The sequence below is a fragment of the Alexandromys fortis genome, unplaced genomic scaffold (genome assembly GCF_014885135.2).
Source record: "Alexandromys fortis isolate MF-2015 unplaced genomic scaffold, M_Fortis_MF-2015_v1.1 scaffold_22, whole genome shotgun sequence".
Classification (NCBI taxonomy): domain Eukaryota; kingdom Metazoa; phylum Chordata; class Mammalia; order Rodentia; family Cricetidae; genus Alexandromys; species Alexandromys fortis.
This window is the reverse complement of record NW_026067900.1, coordinates 3,326,767-3,346,425: the sequence shown is the minus strand read 5'-3', so window position 1 is coordinate 3,346,425 and position 19,659 is coordinate 3,326,767. Positions and strand designations below refer to the sequence as shown.

The window sequence follows — 19,659 nt, the reverse complement described above, 5'->3', positions numbered from 1 at the left end:
GAAAGCCTTGATCTTAGCTGACCAGGAGGACAGTTTCTTCACTGGTGTTAAGCAAGAGTCTCCTAATATCAATCAGCGACTCTCTTAAAATCCACTCAAGGTAAACACCGAGTAACATACTATAATGGACAAGAAGTAGCTCTTAGTATTCTGGGACATGAAGTCACTGAAGTTGTAGTCTTTATGTACTATTCTGGCAACAGAAGAACTACAAATAGCTTTCAACTATTCAAGAATAGTCTACCCTCGCGTCAAGAACCAAAGATCTCTCCTCAATATGAAAGAGCCCTCATTTTTAAAATTAATTAATTTTAGTTTTTTCCCCCCAAGCAGGTCCACACATTGTCCAAGCCTTGTATTTCTTATAGATCAGAGGCTGGCCCTGAAGTCCTAAACTTCCTGCCTCCATATATGCTGGGATTACAGGTATGCCATACCCTATACAGCTCTTCCTTTTACTGTTTGTGGTACTTAAGACTGAACCTGGAACTATTTGCATGGTAGGCAAGTACTCTACCACTAAGCTGTACTTCCAGCCCTAGCAGAGTGAACACTTTTTACCTTCATAAATGCCATGAAAACTTGACTATGAGCTAAGACTTTGGGGTAGGATTTGTGACAGTATGTCTGGCAGCAATAAACAATAAGATTGGTTTACAGAAATTACCTGATTTCTCTGAACCTCACATCCCGTATTTCTAAAACAAGAATAATAAGGTTACTTTCTGGATTTGTTCTAAAGATCAAATGTGAAATATATACAAGGATTTTCTTGACATGGTGCCTGGCACACAGTACGCAGCCTCCTCAACACATGGCAGCTCTAATTAAATGAACAAATCCAGAACAAAGGGAGACTATATGGCACCAACAGGAGGGCAATCCTACACAGCAAGGTTAAAACAGGACTGGACATAGTACCGAGAAATAAAGAGTAACAGAGGCAATGTTAGCAGAGTTCAGGGTAAGAGAAAAAGGAGGAAAATACACATATGTGACAAAAACATCGCCATGCCTCCTCAATGGTACTATCTCTAAATAGATACATATACAGGAAGGATGAATAATATTGATAGAAACAGACAGAAGGACTGAAATATATAACCTATAAATTCTATGTATACTATCTTCCTCAGAGAACCCAAGAGGCCATTCTAAAATGGATTATAAGTTAGTAAAATTTCAACATTGTGCAAAGCAAAATTTGCTAAGGTCCTACTCTAGTTAAAAGGTAAATAAAATTAGAAATTATTAAGGAAGCTTTAAACAACAAATTCAAGCACTCAGAAAATAAAAACACATCCAAACCTATTGGGTTAAAAGAAGGAGCTGAGAATTTCAGAATAATTAAGCAACAAAAACTAGAATAAACATTAATGATAATTAGTATCACAATCTGGGGCTCAACAGACACCACTTTCCCCTCAGGATCATTCCTGTCTTAGGAGACACCAATTATCTCACAACTCCAAACAAGGGCTGAGGAAGTTAGGCTGAAAACCTCTGAGGAAATGGGTTCCTTCTATATAACCCTTACTCACAACTCTATGGGTAAAAGGCCTTGCTGGGAAACTGAACTCTGCCTTGCTTCCCTCATCCTGTGATACTGTCAAAATACAGGCTTTTTTGGTTCTCTTCAGAACTGGTAAATAGCACAAAAAGCACAAATGAACCTAAATGGTGACCTGCCTCCTAGACTTCTGCATTCCTCTATATCTCAGCTTTGAAAATCTTTATTATCTTATAAGCCCCCCATGACAGTAAGAAATAAGTTTTTATATTTTATCCAGCAATAATTTTTAGGTGTCATCAGTAATGAAAAGGTTCATCATTACCAAAGCCATTCTGTGACTTTTTATTCTTCTTAACCTACTTTGTTTCTTTGTGGCACTTCTCATCTCCTGATATGCACCTGTCCCCAGTACACAATCCAAAATAAAAATGTAAAAGAATAAAACATAAGACAAGCTGGAAGTGCTTTGTGATACAACATAAAAATATCAAAGCTCAAATGGCAAACAGAAAAAAGAACATATAAAAATAAAAACAGCCGGGCGGTGGTGGCACACGCCTTTAATCCCAGCACTCGGGAGGCAGAGACAGGCGGATCTCTGTGAGTTCGAGACCAGCCTGGTCTACAAGAGCTAGCTTAGCTCCAAGACAGGCTCCAAAGCTACAGAGAAACCATGTCTTGAAAAAAAACAAAAAAATAAAAAATAAATAAAAATAAAAACACCAACAGCCTTAAAATGGCATAAGTTCTTAAGGGTGGGAGAATATTTTTATGTTATTTAAAACAGTTTGATTTCTTACTTAACTAAAAATCTCTGATCATATTTACTATCCTCAGGTTTTTTTTGGTCCTGAATATAAAATGGCCCCATTTCTGTCCATTTCTCTATTTCTTAACATATCCTGGTTTTCTCCACATTTATCAGTACCTGCTGCTTCTGCTACTAGACATTCAGTTTGAGTTATCTACTACACTGTAAATGCTGAAAGAACCCAAACTGCATTCTTACTTATCCATCCTCAGCACACAGAACAGAATCTACAGTCAATATTTGTTGAATAAATTATTTTCCACAAACAAAATGTTTAACTTTAATAATTATAGAAAAATTATCTTTAAGTACACATCATTAAAACTGATATTTAAGTCATGCCTGTCACTCTAATGTCCTGTATGTTTTGAATTACATAGTACTGTTAACTACCATTGTTTCCTTGTGTTACAGAACCACACCAATCCTCACTTGTCTCACTGTGACTCTACCTGTTAATTCATCTCTTTTCAGCCTTTCCCACTGCCCTCTTTGGCTTCTGGGACCACTGCTCTGCTGTCCACTTCTATTAGTATACCTTTCAGATGTTATATTATAAGGTAAAAAAATCACATGTTCTGTGCCTGGCTTATTTCATTTAACATTCTGGTCTTCAGGTAGATCCATACTGTTGCTAATGACAGTACAATAACCGCTCTTTAAAAAGGTATACTAGTATTTATATACCTCATTTCCATGATCCAGTTGCCCATTAACGGGCACTGAAGCTGATTCCATAGCTGGGATACTGTGCACACTGTTGCAATCAATATAGAAACACAAGGGTCTAAGTGCTCTGGTTTGTTATTTTCTTTGAAGTACATGCTTTACTGGGCAGTTGCTGGAACACATGGCAGTCTTATTTTTAAGGAACTTCCCCACTGCTTTCTGTAGTGGCTGAGCTAATCTGCATTCTTAACAAGTGTTCCACACCCTCCTCAGTATTTGCCTTTTTAATCTGTTACTTGTAAAATCTGAAATTGGTCTCACAAGTCTGCCTTAGCTTTCCAAGTATTAGGGTTCACAATATGAGTCACATGCTTGGCTAGCACTTGTCATTTATCCTTTGTGTTATTTCCATTCTTACTAAGAGATGATACCTCAATGTGGTGTTTGTGTGTATATGTGTGGGTGTGTGGCAGTCAAAAGTTGAGGTCACTTCTTCCTCAGTCATTCTCTATCTTGTTTTTTGTGAGACAAAGACTCACTCTGAACCTAAAACTCATTGTTCAGCTAGGCTGGTTGGCTGATGGCCTCCAAAGATCTACATGTTCTTTCCATGGGTCTACAGGCATGCCCAGTTGTACCTGCTTTTTATGTAAGTGCTAGGGACCTGAACCTAGATCCTCATGCTTCTACAGAAAGCCCTTTACAGACTGAGCCATCTCCTTGGTTCCTTACGGTTTTAATTTGCATTTCCATGACAATTAGTGATTGTGAACATTTTTTCATATATATATGTCAGCTGTTTATGTTTGTTTCAGAAAGTGTATACTCAGATCACTGTCCTGATTTTTAAATTTTATTTTTGGTAAGGGGGCTAGAGATGGTTCAATAGCTAAGAGCCCTTGCTGCTCTCTTCAGGAGGGCCCAGGTTCAGTTCTTAGCACTCATATCAGGTGGCTCATGAAAGCTCCAGATTTGACGTCTCTGGCCTCTAAGCACACCCGTACTCACACATGCAGGCACAAAACCTATATATGACTAAATATAAATCTTTAAAAATTGTTAAGTGAGACATAAAAACTGGGGAGTTAAGCATTTATCATATACTGTTTCAATACATGTATATTAAGGACTGTTTTAACTATGAAGTTTAGAGATTTGCAATATAAGTTTATGCTCCAAAGGGTAAACAAGTATATCATAAGCAAAGGAGAAAAAGTATTACATACATCCATCTCAGAGGTGCACTCTTCTGGTTTGTCCATAAAGACTGCAGAGACTGGGACAGATGTGTTTTTTGATAGTACATGTTTTAATGGAACTTCATGGAAGAGTTGATTTCTTTCTCTCATTGTCATTTGCTTTCGGGGAAGTGGTGAATTAATATAAATTACTTTAACTGGTTTGGAACCTTAAAACAGAAAGAGAAAGCAAGTGGTGATTAGTATCTGGTAGTTTTATTAAAAAAAAAAGGAAAAAGGATATGTGGCAGAAAGATCACAAAACAGAGACAAGATAGGGCAGTGGGGCCATGCCCCCTGCATCTGCCTTTCTTGTAATACATATCTCTTTTAAAAATAAAAAATAAAAGCCCCTTAGTACTAAAGGACAAGAGAACCCGGCCAGCAGGAGAAATGTGCTCTAACAATGTTTAAAGGCTTCTGGGCTTTAGAGCTGTATCGTTAGTATCTTAATTTAATTTCTTTGTTCCTTTAGAAATTTGCAAAGCGCATTTATACTTTTACAAGAGATCACACTTAACCCTTAACTTGTAGTACTGTGAAGCATGATTAATAAAACCTCAGAGAGGGAAATTGGGGTTCAACCTGAAGATTTGAAAAGCAAAGCGGCCAGCCACTGGCTCTCGGACCTCAGTCTGAAAATGGCAATTCTGCCTCCAGGAACTTCAAAATGAGACTAAGTTTGAGAGCTGTCTCCTCCCATTTTATATTCCTCTCTAAAGCTGGGATTAAAAGCACGCACTGGGCCAGTTTCTATGGCAACTAGTGTGGCTACTGGGATTAAAGGTGTGTGTTATCACTGTCTGTCTGTAAGGGCTGTTTTACTCCCTGATCCTCAGGTAAGCTTTATTTATTAAAATAGAAATGAAATGCCACTATGGTACTGTTTTATCTTTATAAATGAAGATTCAATCTTTCATTTATATCCTTATGTTTAATATTATTCTGGAGGATAAAAATGGTCAAATATGAACCAGACTAGTAGAAGAATTAATGTGCAAACATTAATTTACTGGTGACAAAAGCTATCCTCTGTCAACATACTTTAAATCTGGTCCCCAACAATAAACAACGAATTCCTGGAAATCTGCTCCCTGCAAACTGTCTAAGAGAGTGAGGCATTCCTTCATATCACTGACAAACAGAAGCTGCACAGCTTCCATAGATTTCTGGCCACCCGAGTAAAAATTTCTCCTCTGTCTTATTTCTTAACATAACTGCAGGTACCATAGGTCTGGGCAGTCAGTTCTATCACAACTTTAGAGCAGGGAAAGCTCTACTGATTTAATGTCAGATTCTTATTCTCCTTAAACAAAGATGGAGATCTGTGTGCGGCACACAGCCATCTACGTCTGCACAGCTGAAATGAGGTAATTCCAACCCTTCTGAGGACATTACTTGGCACACCAAATCACAAACCTTCCACAGTTATCATCTGAACACACACTGGGATTTCCCACTGTTCCTTGTAGCTCGGTCCATGGTTATTGAGCAAGGTGAATAATGCCTGGCTAGTCAGAGCTATCTGCGGATGGTATCTTGAAACAAGCTTCTCTGCATTCGGGTCTTTACTAATATCCTGAAAAACAATTGTGTTCTGTATTGTGATTTATGGCTCATAATAAACAAAACAATGCACATCTTATTATCTAGGTCACTCACAACATTCCCACCACAAAGTGATGAGGAGATGGGAACATCACAGAAACGATGTTAGAACAACCAGGCCACACATCTTTTATGCAGTACAATTATTAGGATTATTTTAACTTTTTAGGAAAGTCACTTGTGACTTACGTAGTGCATAGCTTCAGCTTGCTGCTGTGGGGTCTCAATGGAAGATATGCCATCTTTTGAAAGCTGTAACTTCACAGGCATCGAGGGAAATGATGTTTTTACAAACTTTGCACTGCCCTAAATAAGTGGAAAATAAAGTTATTGTAAAAGTCTTAATGTATTTTTATTGTAACATTGGAAACGTAACTGAAATTTCAAATGTCAGTCTTAGAACCTCCTAAGACATTCTTTCGTGGTATTTCTTGACAACCAAGAACAATGATTTTGTTACTGCTATTGTTTCTAAAAAGGTTCAGAGTCTTCTGGAATCTTCCTGCTACTTTTGTAGTTTCACCTTTTGTTTTTTAATGAAGCATAAATCACAACACAGAAGAAGGGAAGTGCTAAAATATACTTTCTATATACTTATTTCTTAAATATGTTAATAAATTTTCTTTAAATGGAATTCCCTGTTTTATTTGAGAAGTATTAAGAAAAGTGGGAAGAAAAAAAGTCAAGAAACAAAATTAGTAGCAGTATTTTAAAAACATGAGGTATTACACATGCATCATGTATCTCAAAAGTTTAAACACAGTGTCTAATAAAAGACATAAATGATGTTTCTAGTCAAAGTCCCCCAGGACCCACTTCACATCCACAGAATAAACCTTACCAAAACAAGAAGAGTCTTTTCTAACTTCAGCCCCATCTCTGTTTTGAAAGGAAAGAATCCCATTAGGCTGGTGACTTCATGGAGAGTATAAAATTCTGGGTACTTTTTCACTTGTTCAATGCAAGCTCTTAGAAGTTGCTGTTAAATAGAAAATAAGAATTACTCATTTGTGTTATACTTCGCTAACAAATATGCTTTGGTTTATGTAACTATAAACTTATTAGTTGCAAAGTGGAATCCATTTCACTCATTATTTCTTCTAATAATCCACAATTCTGTGCATTTCCTACTTGATTTAATCTCTTAGTTTTCATAACAAATTTTAACCTAATTTCCTAAAATAGTGGTATTTAATAATACTAAAATTAGTGATCTTATTAAAATTTAAAATTAAATAGAGGAGACAAGGTATTTTCTATGCTTCTTAGGAAACTGACAAAAGAAATGAAGCCACATGAAAATTTTTGCACAAAATCTATTACAAAAAAAGAAACACATGAAGCTGGGGCTGGGTGCATATGAACATGTCTATAGTTCCATTTGAGAGGTAGAGGCAGGAGGGCCAATGATTCAAGATCAGCCTGGGCTACATGACAACCTGCTCTGAAGAAAAAAAAAAAAAGACTTAAGTTCTTAAATGTCTTCTCCAGTTTCCAAAATATTGACTTACCAGGAAATATAGCTGGGAAGGATATCTTCACAGCTTTACCCAAGAAAAATCATACATTTGTGATAACACGTATCTCAAAGGAACAGAGCCATCACTGGGGGAAGTTTTGATAATTTTAAAAGTACACACATGTGCTGTCGTCTAAGGCTATCTATCATCTTTTGTTAGTGCATGGTGCCTAAACCCTGTAGGAAATATTTTCTTTTTCAGGCAGGCTCTCATTGTGTAGTTCAGGCTGGACTGGAAGTCACTATGTACATCAGGTTGGCCTGGAACTCAGAGATCAGAGAGCTGCCTGTTTCTGCCTCCCAAGTGCTGGGATTAAAGGCATGTACCATCACTACCAGCTAATATGTATTTTAGATCACAGAAGCTCCAACTTTCTATCTATAACCCCTCCTTCCAAATAGTTATAAAATGCTTCAAGTTACAAATCAATAGGTAGCTCAGTACACCTTTATTATTTATTTATGTATTAATTTATTTATGTGTGTGAAGGAGGGGAAAGAGAGGCAGGTGATAGGAGAGAGAACTTGGAGGAGTAAGCTCTCTCCTTCTACGACGTGATGGGATCCTTAGGATGGAAATCAGATAGTCAGGCTCGGTGCTAGTGCCTTTAGTGGCAGAGCCACAGCTTATAATTCCATATCCCCTGTTCCTCTTTTCCTAGTATATACACCCTGCTGTGTTTAACATGTTTTTCTTCCACCTATGCATCTTACTGCTATTCAGGATGTCACTCTTAACTACTGCAGGTGTGGGCTGGAACAGAAAAGTTGCTTTAAAATTCTCAGTGAACTATACTTATTGGTGCAGTCTCTTTCCTCCCTGTCAGTAGTTCCAGTGAGCACACACTTATGATGTCCCCGTCCTGTCGTGGGCACTGTAAGAATTCAACAGACAAAGGGAACTAATAAGCAAGCACCAAGTGGTAAGGTACACTGTGGTTACCTATCAGCAAATCTTAGTGAAACTGTGCCGGACGTTACAGTGCTCGCAACTGCATTCATTTAACTCAGCACTTGCTCAAGAAAAGAAAGGAACCCCTGAAGTGTTTACAGGGCCGCAGTGCATACTGTAATCTGAAGTATGACAGTGCGCCTTCACCCGCAGCGCAACTTTCAGTTTCTGTTCCCTGCTACCAAACAATGAAAAGACCGCTGAGAAAATTCCAGAAACAAGAAATTCCTAAATTCTAAACAGTGAACAGTTTTGAGTAACACATTAAAGCTCTGTAGCCCTGCGTCACCTAGCTCTGTCCAAACAAATGGTTTCCTCAGAAGCTACCTCCAATATGGACTGCAGTGCCCACCTCAATATTCCGAGCTGTCATGAGTTCTACTATTTCACACACTAAGTAGTGCACTGGCCTCCGTGTGACTAAACTGCTAAAGCTGATGGTTCCCTAAGCTGCGGGGTCTTCTTCACACACTTTAGAGAGGCCACACTTATTTACTGCTCAGCGGTTTATGTAAATGTGATCTTTACCTCTGTGAAGAGACGGGCCTCCTCAGACAGCATATTATAATCCTGTGCACATTTCTTTGCAGAATTCTGCAGAAACTTTAGGAACTCATTAACTTCTTCATTCACATGTTTTTTCATATCCTTAAAGAAAAAAAAGTACACATCTTTAAAAAAAAGTTTCACTAAAAGTATTTACTCCTCAATAGTTGCCCTAATAATTTGAACTTCAAAGAATAGAACATCAAATCCAGAGTGGAAACCACAAAGAAAATTATTTTCAAATCACCAAATAATAATGATAAACTTGTTATTAAAAACTCTAAGGAAGGGGGCTAAAGAAATGGCTCAGTGGTTAAGGGCACTGCTATTCTTCCATAGGTCCTGAGCTCAATTCTGAGCAACCACATGGAGGTTCACAACTATCTGTAATGGGATCTGATTCCCTCTGTGGTGTGTGTGAAGACAGTTCACTAATATACTTGAGTAAATATATAGGTTCAACCCCAAGCATCACATGCACACACACATACACACCAAACCCATTAAAAATTCCACAGAGGCACTTGGGAAGCAGAAGCAGGCGGAACTCTGTGAGTTAGAGACCAGGAAATCTTGTCTTGAAAAGAAAAAACAACAACAACAACAACACAGAAACTCCACAGAAATAGAAAAACAAATGAACAAAATTACAACATGAGGAGAAAGTGAAGCGTGTCCCCAGCGATGCTGGAGCATATCTGGGCAGCCTGTTTGTATAGGGTTTCATGGTCGTAGTTGATAAAATGACTGACCAGGTTGCTTCCTCAAGGAACAGGTTCCACCGAGATACAAATGTGGATCGCTGGATTCAGATTCCAGAACATTAACCATTACACCATGGGAACTGGTGCAAAATTACAATATACATATAGGAAATTCTGCTTTCTATTTTCTGAAAAGATAAGCCTCTTAAGGGAGAAATGAGCAAAGTGTATGGCTAGGAGAGTCATAGAGCTATAAGTGCTTGTTGCTGGGTGTGGTGGTACACTCCCACAACTTGTTGCTTTGGAGGTGGTACAGGACTAGTTGTTCTGTCGCCCCTGGCTACCGATGATTGCAGACAACCTGGGATATGTACATCACTGTTTTGAAACAAAACAATAAGAAAAAAAAAACAATGATTTATAGATACATGGAAAATGTTTGTTTTCACTGGTATTCAATATATTTATTCAGATAAAACAAGAAATCAGCCATTTTCTCATATGCAAGAAGGACCAAAAATGAGAGAACAATGTCTAGTGTTGGTGAAGGTGCATTCAAACCTCTTATAGTAGTATAAACAAATAATTCAAACCTTTCAAAAAATAATTTATCCATCTGTAACTACAGACCAAAGCTTTAAAAACACGTAGCATTTGATCTTAAAATTTTATTTTAAAAAAGATTTATTTAAAGAATCTATTTTAAAGAAATAATCACAGGGACAAAGATTTTGTTAGAAAGATATTCAGCAAACTATCATTTCTGTAAAAAGATAAATGAACGAAATGTACTCAAATTGACCACAGTAAGCTTGTGAAGGTGCTCTTGCTGGGATATAAGATGAACTGGAGTAAGGCCGATACACAGCAGAGCAGGTGCCAGAACTACACACAATAAAATCAACAGAAGGCTTAAAGTGCCTACACTTCAAAGTCCTTACTTTCCCATTTCTATAAATATGAGTATACCTAATAATAAGAGAGATGACTAACAAATTAACAATGGCAAAGAAAAATGAAAGGAAATAGAAAGTGGAATTATTTTCTGATTCTTTTCTGTAACTGATGAATAGAATACATACCAAATACTGTAGGAATTCATTTGTATTTGTCCCAACAGCTTTGGAACTTGAGGGGATCTTTGCATATTTAGCCAACAAATCCACATAAGCCCTCTGCTCTCTCTGTGAGAACCGAGAGAAACGAGGATAAGGAACTCTTGGTTTCGGAAGGAGAATCATCCCAACTTTTTCCTTTGCTTGAGTTGCTGAACTAACTGCAGGCTCATTTTCTACAGAACTTGCTGAGACATTCAAATTTTCTCCTATACGTCTGGAAAAAAAATACAATTTACAAATATGTGCTTTTCACATGAAGATTACTATCATGGAACTTATGATTCTCAATCAAAAGGGAGAATAATATGGCATGATTAACAGTAACTTCTGGATTATTATCTAACTCTGCCACCTGCATTTTGATGTTCAGTCATTTAGTGTAAATTAAGTATTCTGCATGAAAAGACCTCATTGCAGGCTTACCTTCAGCCACCTGACAGAGAGGGAGAGGCACACTTCAACCAGCTATTCTACTTGGAACTTTCCCCTTTTATTAAAAGGGAAAATCATTCTTGTGAATTATACTAACATTTACTTATTGCAATGCTATTTGGCTTTTAATGCTTAGGTTCTTCAGTAGGTGTATCAGCTAAAATGGTGAACAAAGAGCATTAAGAACAGAATAAAATGGGGTCACACACTTGAGGTTAATTAATTCACTGAGATTCTAAACTTTCTGGTTTCCATTGGTTATCTTAGAACTTAAAAATAAAATTCCAAAAACTGTGTTACATTTTATGGAAGCAGTAGTGATTTTAGAAAAACTAGACAATCCTCTATCTATCAAGTATATGGCTAACTCCATGGAAATGCCTCTATGCTTTTTATGGATGCGAAAGAAAAATCACAGCGTATCTATAAGGAGGCGTACTCAAAGAGAAGGCAACAAGTGGTAGCAGCCTGAGAGCCTGATATTAGACTTGTTTATAAAATGACATCTCCAATTAAGAGTCACTTTACTATTTCTAGTAAAACATACAACCATAAATTATTATCTTGTTCATAAATTGTTTCTATCTTTGCTATTCAGTAAGAGACTAGTCTACAATTTCAGTAAGAGAATAAAAAAAAAACTCCACTTCCTTGGTCTCTAAGAACTCTGATTTCTACCACAGTCATTGTTTCTTTAACTTGGCTCCAACTAAACAATAATTCATAAAGGAAAGGAAACTAATGGTAAAGATGGATGTCTATCGATCCATTTACTAATAATCACTGATATTTATACTTGCTAGCACATGCTATGTCCAAGAGCAGATTATAGTACAATCTTTGATTGTCAGGATCTTAAACCAGTGGCTTGACAAATGAATGAAAGAAAACCACATCCATATGAAAGAAGAAAATATATATGTAATATATGCATATGTATATTTATATGCAGTATCATAATGATATTAGGTTTCCAAACTAAATTTACCAAATAGCTGGCTGAGAAGAATGATCTGGAGAGCATGGATTAAGAAGGAAGGAGAAGGAAGGGGACAATGGCTGCAATCATGACAGTGTTGCTTTTCTTATGGCATTCATTTCTTTAAGTCAGTGGGAACATCTAATTCGTCACCAGTGTGAAAGGTTGGTCATAATCTGGAGAAATACTGGATGCTTAGAATATATGACACTTTCACACAACTTCTAAAGGTCCTTTTATTTCTAACATTAAAAACAATTCTGACTTGCTATTACTTTGATACCACTTTTTTTTTCTATGATTATGGCTTAGTATATTTTTTTTCTGCTTCTCTTAAATACAGTCTTGTTCATTTTAGGATTTGGTTCTGAGAACTGAATCAGAGGCTTCTTATAGGCTGTATCCATGTCACACCCACTATAAATGGACAATCTTCCCAAACATCGCATCTTCTGTTGTAGGAATGTCTATGCACAGATGCACTACACAATGCAGGGTAGGTATTGCTCTCCTTTTATCTCACATTACATATTTAAAACAAGCTATTTTTAAAAGTTATGTTTCTGGTAACTAGCTACTAGCTATCAATCTCAGTTTGGGCTAATGAAGGAAGTACATTAGTTCTTACAAAATAGTTGCTATAAAAAAGTACAAAGGTTTGGGTCTTATTGATACGGTTAGGAACTATTAATTTATAAAACTAAAATAAATATGGTATAAATTCCAAAGTCTGAAAATAGTATTTTAGAAAAGGGTAAGAACCTTCCTCCTTCAAATAAAGCAAAATCATTTTAAAACACTCAGAGATAAACTATGAATGGAAAACTCAACAAATAGCTAATTAGTTAATGGGAAAGAATTTTGGAAATTAAAACTGGAATCCTTAGGTTGACTCCAGAAATACAGGCAAGAGAACAAATACTTAGCTCTAAGTTTCTCCGATAGCTGTATAAAAAATAAGCTCATTTTAGGTTAACAAAATGAATATTAACTGCTGATCTTGGTAGAAATGTATTACAGCAAATTGATTTCTCACTAGAATATGTCTTGAGAGCTATTCAAACCTAACAGTATTGTGTCCGCAACTCTTAACAATACTGCTTCACAGCTGTCTCTCTGAATATGAGAACATGTCTGTCCTCCTGGCACAAACTGGCAAATTTAATTAAGCTGCTGCAGCAACAAGATGCTGACTCAGATATGCCCGAGTAGGAATGTCAGACATTCGAGCAGTTTAAATTGGCTACATGCAGCGAAGAATGGAATGGCAGCACATCAAGATCATTTTCAAGTGCAGTGCTGTCAAATCTTCATCAGGTGCAGCCACAGCACCCAGCAGCACTACCTACATACTTTACACCAGTGCATTTTATTTCAGTTGAGAATTTGAAGCTTCCTCCTTCATTTTGTCAACTACCATTTTCCTTTCTACTTCAAGTTCCTATGAAATAAAGGAATGTTCCAAACTGTTAGTTTGCTAGACACTAAGCCGACTAGTTTGGCAGTTTCTTTAAAAACTACATTTAGAAATGGTATTTCTGGGCTCCACCTCAAAGTCTACTTGAATCTTAGAGTTTAGCTTTCTCTTATATTAATCAGGTTACAGCAACTATTTCTCCTCATCTTATTCAGAACTATTCAGTAACTTGTTGGCTTAAAAATCAATTATAAAGATCTATAACTAAATGCTTAATTTTAAATAAAGGCAGGTGTTTATTTCTACATGGATATCTCTTGAAAGAAAACATGCCATTTTGACTTTCTGTTTCATTCACACTGACTTCTAACGTCACACTATTCTGGTGGTCCTTTCATCTTACAAACATGTATGGAGTGCAAGAGTTTGGTTAATGCTTTTTATGCTGAAATTAAGAGTAAAACGCCTTTTGGTGATGCGATGGGGCAATTAAAAATGTCACAGTCTTGAAATCAACCCAATTAAAGGTATTTCTCCAACATGCTAGAGAACACAAAAATTACTATATTATAAATAAAAAAATGTTATTTTTCCAACAAGTAAAGTTCTAAATAACTGAAGCGCAAAACCAGTTCCTTATAACAAAAAGTTTAGAAACACGTATCAATGCTTTGTGCTTATCTTTTACATTAAAATGCAAATTACACTAATAAACTGTGCTGTATTAAAATAATCTAAAGACAGGAAAGCATATTCTAAGAAAAATATTTTAGAAGTTTTTTTTTAATAAGGCTAACTGGCAGAAAAATTCCTCTCCTTTATATAACTCATGCCTAAGAAATGCCTAACAAAACTATCCTTACAAAGAACCATTAAAGTAAGAAGCATGGTAGAATGAAGATTAATATTAAAGCCAGGCATGGTGGCCACGCCTGCAGTCCTAGAACTCATGGATGCAGAAAGATGAGGTTAGATGGATCAGTGAGCTCTGGCTAGCCAGAGCTACATAACGAGATCTTGTCTCAAAAAGAAAAAAAAAAAAGATAGTTAGAAATTTTTATCTGAAATGAAGGCTAAGACAAAAATTCCAATGGAATTTTATAGTTGTAAAAAAGAAACCAGAATATCTATAAGAACATAAATGTAACTAGAAATTATTCTGTTAAGTCAAATAAGTCAGACTAAGAAAAACAAATGATAACCTTACATTTAAAACTTTATATATTTGTGTTGAACTTAATTTGGAAGTGGATCATAAGGAGAGGAAGAGATTTGTAAGGTAGGTGGGAATCCAGAAAATAACAGGTTACATGCAGTAAGAAAGCAAAGGGTTATCTTGGAGGAGAAAGGGAAACAGCCTAGGGAGTAGGGAAAGCATGGAAGAGGGAATAAATGAGAACACAGTATAATACAATGTATGGATGAAGATGCCAATGATGGAACCCATTTTTTTTGTATGTGAAACTAAAACATTAACAAAAGGGGGGGTAGCCCCCAAATCAAAACTAAAGGGTTTAGGAAAGGTGCTAGGAAAGAGGGAGATCAGAGAGTTTTTCAAAACCTCTCTCCTTACAAGAAACAGGTACTCCTTGCAGCTACTTGAGTTCATTCCTGAAAGAAGCTTCCAACATTTGGAATGAAAGCATGATCCTGAAAGAGCCCGTGCAGCACAGAGGCCTGTGTTCCCTGGGGGCTATGCCATTGCCCGGTCTGCCCTTATGGATCCTAAAAGGGACCAGACAGATGGCTCACTGGTTAAGAGCACTGGCTACTATTGTAAAAGACCCAGGTTCGTTTCTAAACGCCACATAGTAGCTCACAACTGTTAACTCCAGTTCCAGGGGATTTGATATTTTCTTTTGGCATCTATTGGCATTGTACATACATGTGCACAGATATGGCAAAATGCCCACATACATTAAAAAAAATCCTCAAGAGCCTTGGAGAGAGAAAATGTCAATTTACATGTATGGGTCCAGAGATTTTTTTGTTTAGCTTTTCCTAATACCATAATGTATATAAATTGAGATATTACACGAATAGATGAAAAATGAAAAAATAAAACACTATGCTACTTTAATAGAAGGAGTACAATGTTAGCAGCTCTTTGAAAGGCATCCAAGCAAGGTGTAATGACACAGAAGAGGGTTAAAGACAGACAAACAGATAAGTGAATTCACAGAATCCAAGAATTGTGTAAAATGGTAGTCCCTGCCAAAGTTCTAATTCTGCTGTATGTTTGAAATTTTTTTCTCTACAACAGTGTTCTTCCCTAAGTGCTGTGATTTTTTAATAAGTTTCTACTCTTTCAAAGGCTTGTCCAGACTTAGCCTTGCCCAACTACTAAGAGAGTGAGGACTAGAACAAGGTGCCTTCTAGTTCTCACATTCTTTCATTCCTGTTCCTCTAACTTGGGAACCCAAGATGACCACCACACTGAGGTGTCATCTACATCATCATGACTTAGCTGTTAGAATGAGTAGTTAACTTTTCCTACAGTGTGACAGGAGTGACTTAGTGCAGACCCAGAGTAACACTGCTGTCTGTGGCCCCAAAGCAGGTGCTGATGGGTGAGATACTGATTTGTTTTGAAATCAACCACCCATTAATGTGATTGTGTGGGTATTTGCCCAGATTGTGGGTCACTGTTTCAGCTGTTCTCAGGCATCACCCCGTCCATTTGTTCTAACCTGAGCACTTGTGTGTAGAGATAGATCTTCCTGAGACTCAGTCAGCTAATTGAATCTCAAGTTTGTCAGAGATCCTTGTGTTGTTCACAGGTTTAAATAACTGTCATTAAGGAGACTGGTGTCAATCCTTTTTCAAAATTTTTGTTACAGATTCTGGGCTGTGGGAATTTTTTTTCTTCAGGAAAATAAAGCCAACGACTGTATACGTAATTGCTCCCGCTTTCCTCTACTAACAGTACATGTCATGACAGGGTGCTGTGCTCATTGTTGGGTATGGTGGAGTCATCTCAGGGTTGTGCCAGGTGGCAGAGTCATTGTTAGATGTCAGGCTGAGTTATCATTTGTATTATTGCTGGTTCATGACTTAGTGTTCTGTTTAAGTAACTAAGTGGTGGCTTGCTGAATTATTGGGTATTTTTGTGGAGTCATTGTTCGAGATTTTTGTTGAATCTCCATCTAGTAGTCTTGCTGAATTATTATTGAACAATTTTGCTGAGAAATCTTTTGGAAGCTTTGTTAAGCTACCTTTGGGCAATTTTTTCCAGATTCACCAGCTGGAATTTCTGAGTTGTCACAGAACGCTTTTGTCACATCACCCTTGGGGTTTTACTGAGCCACCATTCAGCATTTTAGTGAGCTGTCTTATGTAAGGTTTCTATAGCTGTGATAAAACACCATGACCAAAGGCAACTTGAGGAGGAAAGGGTTTATTTCAAGCTTACAGTTTCATATCACAGTTCATCACTGAGGCAGGAACTCACTCAAAGCAGGAACTCAGAAAGGGCAGGAACCTGGAGGCAGAAGCTGATGCAGAGACCATGGAGGACTGCTGCTTACTGGCTTGCTCCTCATGACTTGTTCATTCTACCTTCTTAGAGCACCTAGGATTACAGTCTCAGGGGTAACACAGCCCACAGTTGAGCTGGGCTCTCCCACATCAATCATCAATCAAGAAAATTATGGCTGCCCATAGGTCAATCTGGTGGGGGTATTTTCTCAATTGAGGTTTCGTCTTCCAAAATTAATCTATATCAAAAGGACATTTAACTCGCCAGTACACTGAATTACTTGGACTTTTGCTGGGCCACCACTAAGCATTTCTGCTGACTCCTTAGGCACTTTTTGTGGAGTCACTTGCGAATGTTCTGGTGTAGCATTTCTGGACACTGTGCTGACTCAGCACTTTCCTGGCACTAGCCACTTCCCTTGAAATTTTGCAGGCAATAACCTGGGATGTCAAGTGACTTCAGGCCCTTGGCAACTCTCTGGGGCCATAGTTTGAACATATCACCAGACCAACCCTGGACTATTTCTCCTTTGACCTTAAGAACATTTCAGATAAAAGGGAAAGGATGTTGATAAACATTATTTGATTTAAATAATCAAAGGTATTAAATGATTGGGAAGTTTTATGAAATTAGTTATCTCCAGGAATGAATAACAGTAACAGTTTTTAGAAAAATCCATAGATGTATACATCTATGAATTTTAATTTTCTAAAGCTTACACTACCAAAGATATTAACAAAGACTTATTTTAATGTTTTACATAGCAATCTGGCAATATCTACCAAAATAAAAGCACAAATATGCTTTAACTAAAAATTTGTTATCTAGATAGAAGTACAATAATGCATACTACTATAACTCCTATTATCTGGAAGTATTTTGAGGTGTGTAGTACAAGACACACAAACAGACATTAAACTAAGTCAAGTCCCTAGAAACATCCTTGATTCTCAGTGGTCTGGATTCAACAGATTAGGTTGAGAGTACAAAATCAGTACTTCTTAAAGCTTGAAAGTATGTCTAATGGTCAGGCATGGTGAAAAACATGACGATGAAGATGGTGAAAGAATCTGAGAACCACTATAAAAACCAGAAGACTGGAAAGAAAGCTGAGTGGAAGAGCTCCACAGTCAAAAGCTCACTGATAATGCAAGAGGAAAAGCTTCAGAAAGCAACTTTTTCCCGTTTTTTAATTCACCCGCTGATTTGCCTTTTCAATGAGAAGTCTTACCTACCTATACTTAATTATTGCTGTGGAAGGACCACCACTGTTGTGTTAATGCCTTCTATACGCCTTATAAATTGCTTATCCTCACTTCATGTCAGCACATACACACCTCTAAAGTAGTGCAAGTCAAATGGAAGCAGAGGTGACAGAAAGGAACGTGGAGAAGATTATTTAAAAAAGAAATGTGGTATTTTCAAATGTTGATCAAAATGACTGGAAGCAAGAGAAAATGAAGCTGGAAGAGCAAGTAGGATAACGTTCTTCCCTGTGAAAGCTAACAGGGCCGCAGCAGAAAAAAACTCCTTTGGAGGGGCTTCCTAGTCCCACATCTCTGGTCTCCAGAGTAACCCACAACACAACAGACACAGTCAATTAAAAGAGGAAAAGGAGCTGCTACACGCATGTAAGCAGGAATAATGGAACATTATTGCTGACTAGGCATTTTTATACCACAGAAGACAAAAATTCTTTTGATGAATTGGTATTTGGTACCATCTATTAAAATCAAAAATATACACACAGTCTGACTAAATTTGTATGACTTTACCATACAGAAATAATTGCAAAATTAAAAAAAAAAAAAACAAACCCACATAGGACTTGCTATAGGAATTAAAAGTACACATATAAAGAATATGAAACTATTAGTTAAGATTAAAGAGAAATACTGTATGTATGAATGGAAATAAATACAGAACACTGAGTTTTAATGATAAAACTAAATTATAAAGTTTTATGGTGTTCGGAGATAATTACAGCTATGATCTCATGTTGTGTGTAATGGAGAAAGGTAAATATCAAAATGTTATCAGTATCTTTCTATTTTTCACATTTTATAATTTAAATATTTACTAAAATAGTCATAAAACTTCATCTCCCAGAAAAACAGCAATGAAATGTGAAAATAACCAAATGAACATTACCTGTTAGACAAAATATAGAGTTCTTTTAAACTTGGAGCCAGGGAATGATCTTTATAATTTTCTGGAGAGAAAAATACTTTAAGGCCATTTTTGGGTGTAACATCCCTGTGAAATAAAGTAATTTACTTGCACTTGACAATTCAAAATCTCACATTAGACAAAGAAGCATAATGCTACAGCTGTGATTCATGACCTCTCCCCTGAGCTGTTCCCAATCACCCCTAGTCAGTTTAATTTCATGTGTGAGATCCTACATGTTTAGATGTTTTATTTCTTGGATAGCTTTAAGCTTGGGGCAGTATAAAACTCTCACGCTCCGAAAATCTTTTTTCCTGTAGTAAACTATTAAACTTCAGAAACCTGAGCATTAAAGGTGGGCCAGACTGAAGTATAATCAAGGTTCTGTCCAGAACAAGCCCCATCTCTGGCCATGAACTGTAATGTTAAAGTATTTGAACAGAATAAATGTGGCTCAACTTGTTTTTTTTTTTTTTTTTTTTTTTTTTTTTTTTTTTTTTTTTTTT

The 19,659-nt window shown here is 36.8% G+C and overlaps 2 protein-coding genes across 8 annotated transcripts in view; both read right to left on the bottom strand.

Annotated features, from left to right (window-relative positions):
- Nucleotides 1–19,659, bottom strand: part of Anxa2 (annexin A2) — a 248,184-nt gene that overhangs the window by 82,466 nt on the left and 146,059 nt on the right. The gene's annotated exons all lie outside the window — the stretch shown is intronic.
- The window catches only part of Ice2 (interactor of little elongation complex ELL subunit 2), a 41,929-nt gene that overhangs the window by 20,228 nt on the left and 2,042 nt on the right, over nucleotides 1–19,659 (bottom strand). For 3 of the 5 annotated variants that reach the window (XM_050125208.1, XM_050125194.1, XM_050125201.1), the window contains 7 exons: nucleotides 19,136–19,240; nucleotides 10,643–10,892; nucleotides 8,839–8,958; nucleotides 6,681–6,818; nucleotides 6,029–6,145; nucleotides 5,651–5,810; nucleotides 4,220–4,401 (listed from right to left, as the gene is read on the bottom strand). In XM_050125208.1, coding sequence (XP_049981165.1) covers nucleotides 4,220–4,401; nucleotides 5,651–5,810; nucleotides 6,029–6,145; nucleotides 6,681–6,818; nucleotides 8,839–8,958; nucleotides 10,643–10,892; nucleotides 19,136–19,240 — 1,072 coding nt within the window. Of the gene's footprint in view, nucleotides 1–4,219; nucleotides 4,402–5,650; nucleotides 5,811–6,028; nucleotides 6,146–6,680; nucleotides 6,819–8,838; nucleotides 8,959–10,642; nucleotides 10,893–19,135; nucleotides 19,610–19,659 lie in introns of those variants that run through there. The other 2 variants (XM_050125218.1, XM_050125228.1) reach the window with 2 other exon arrangements.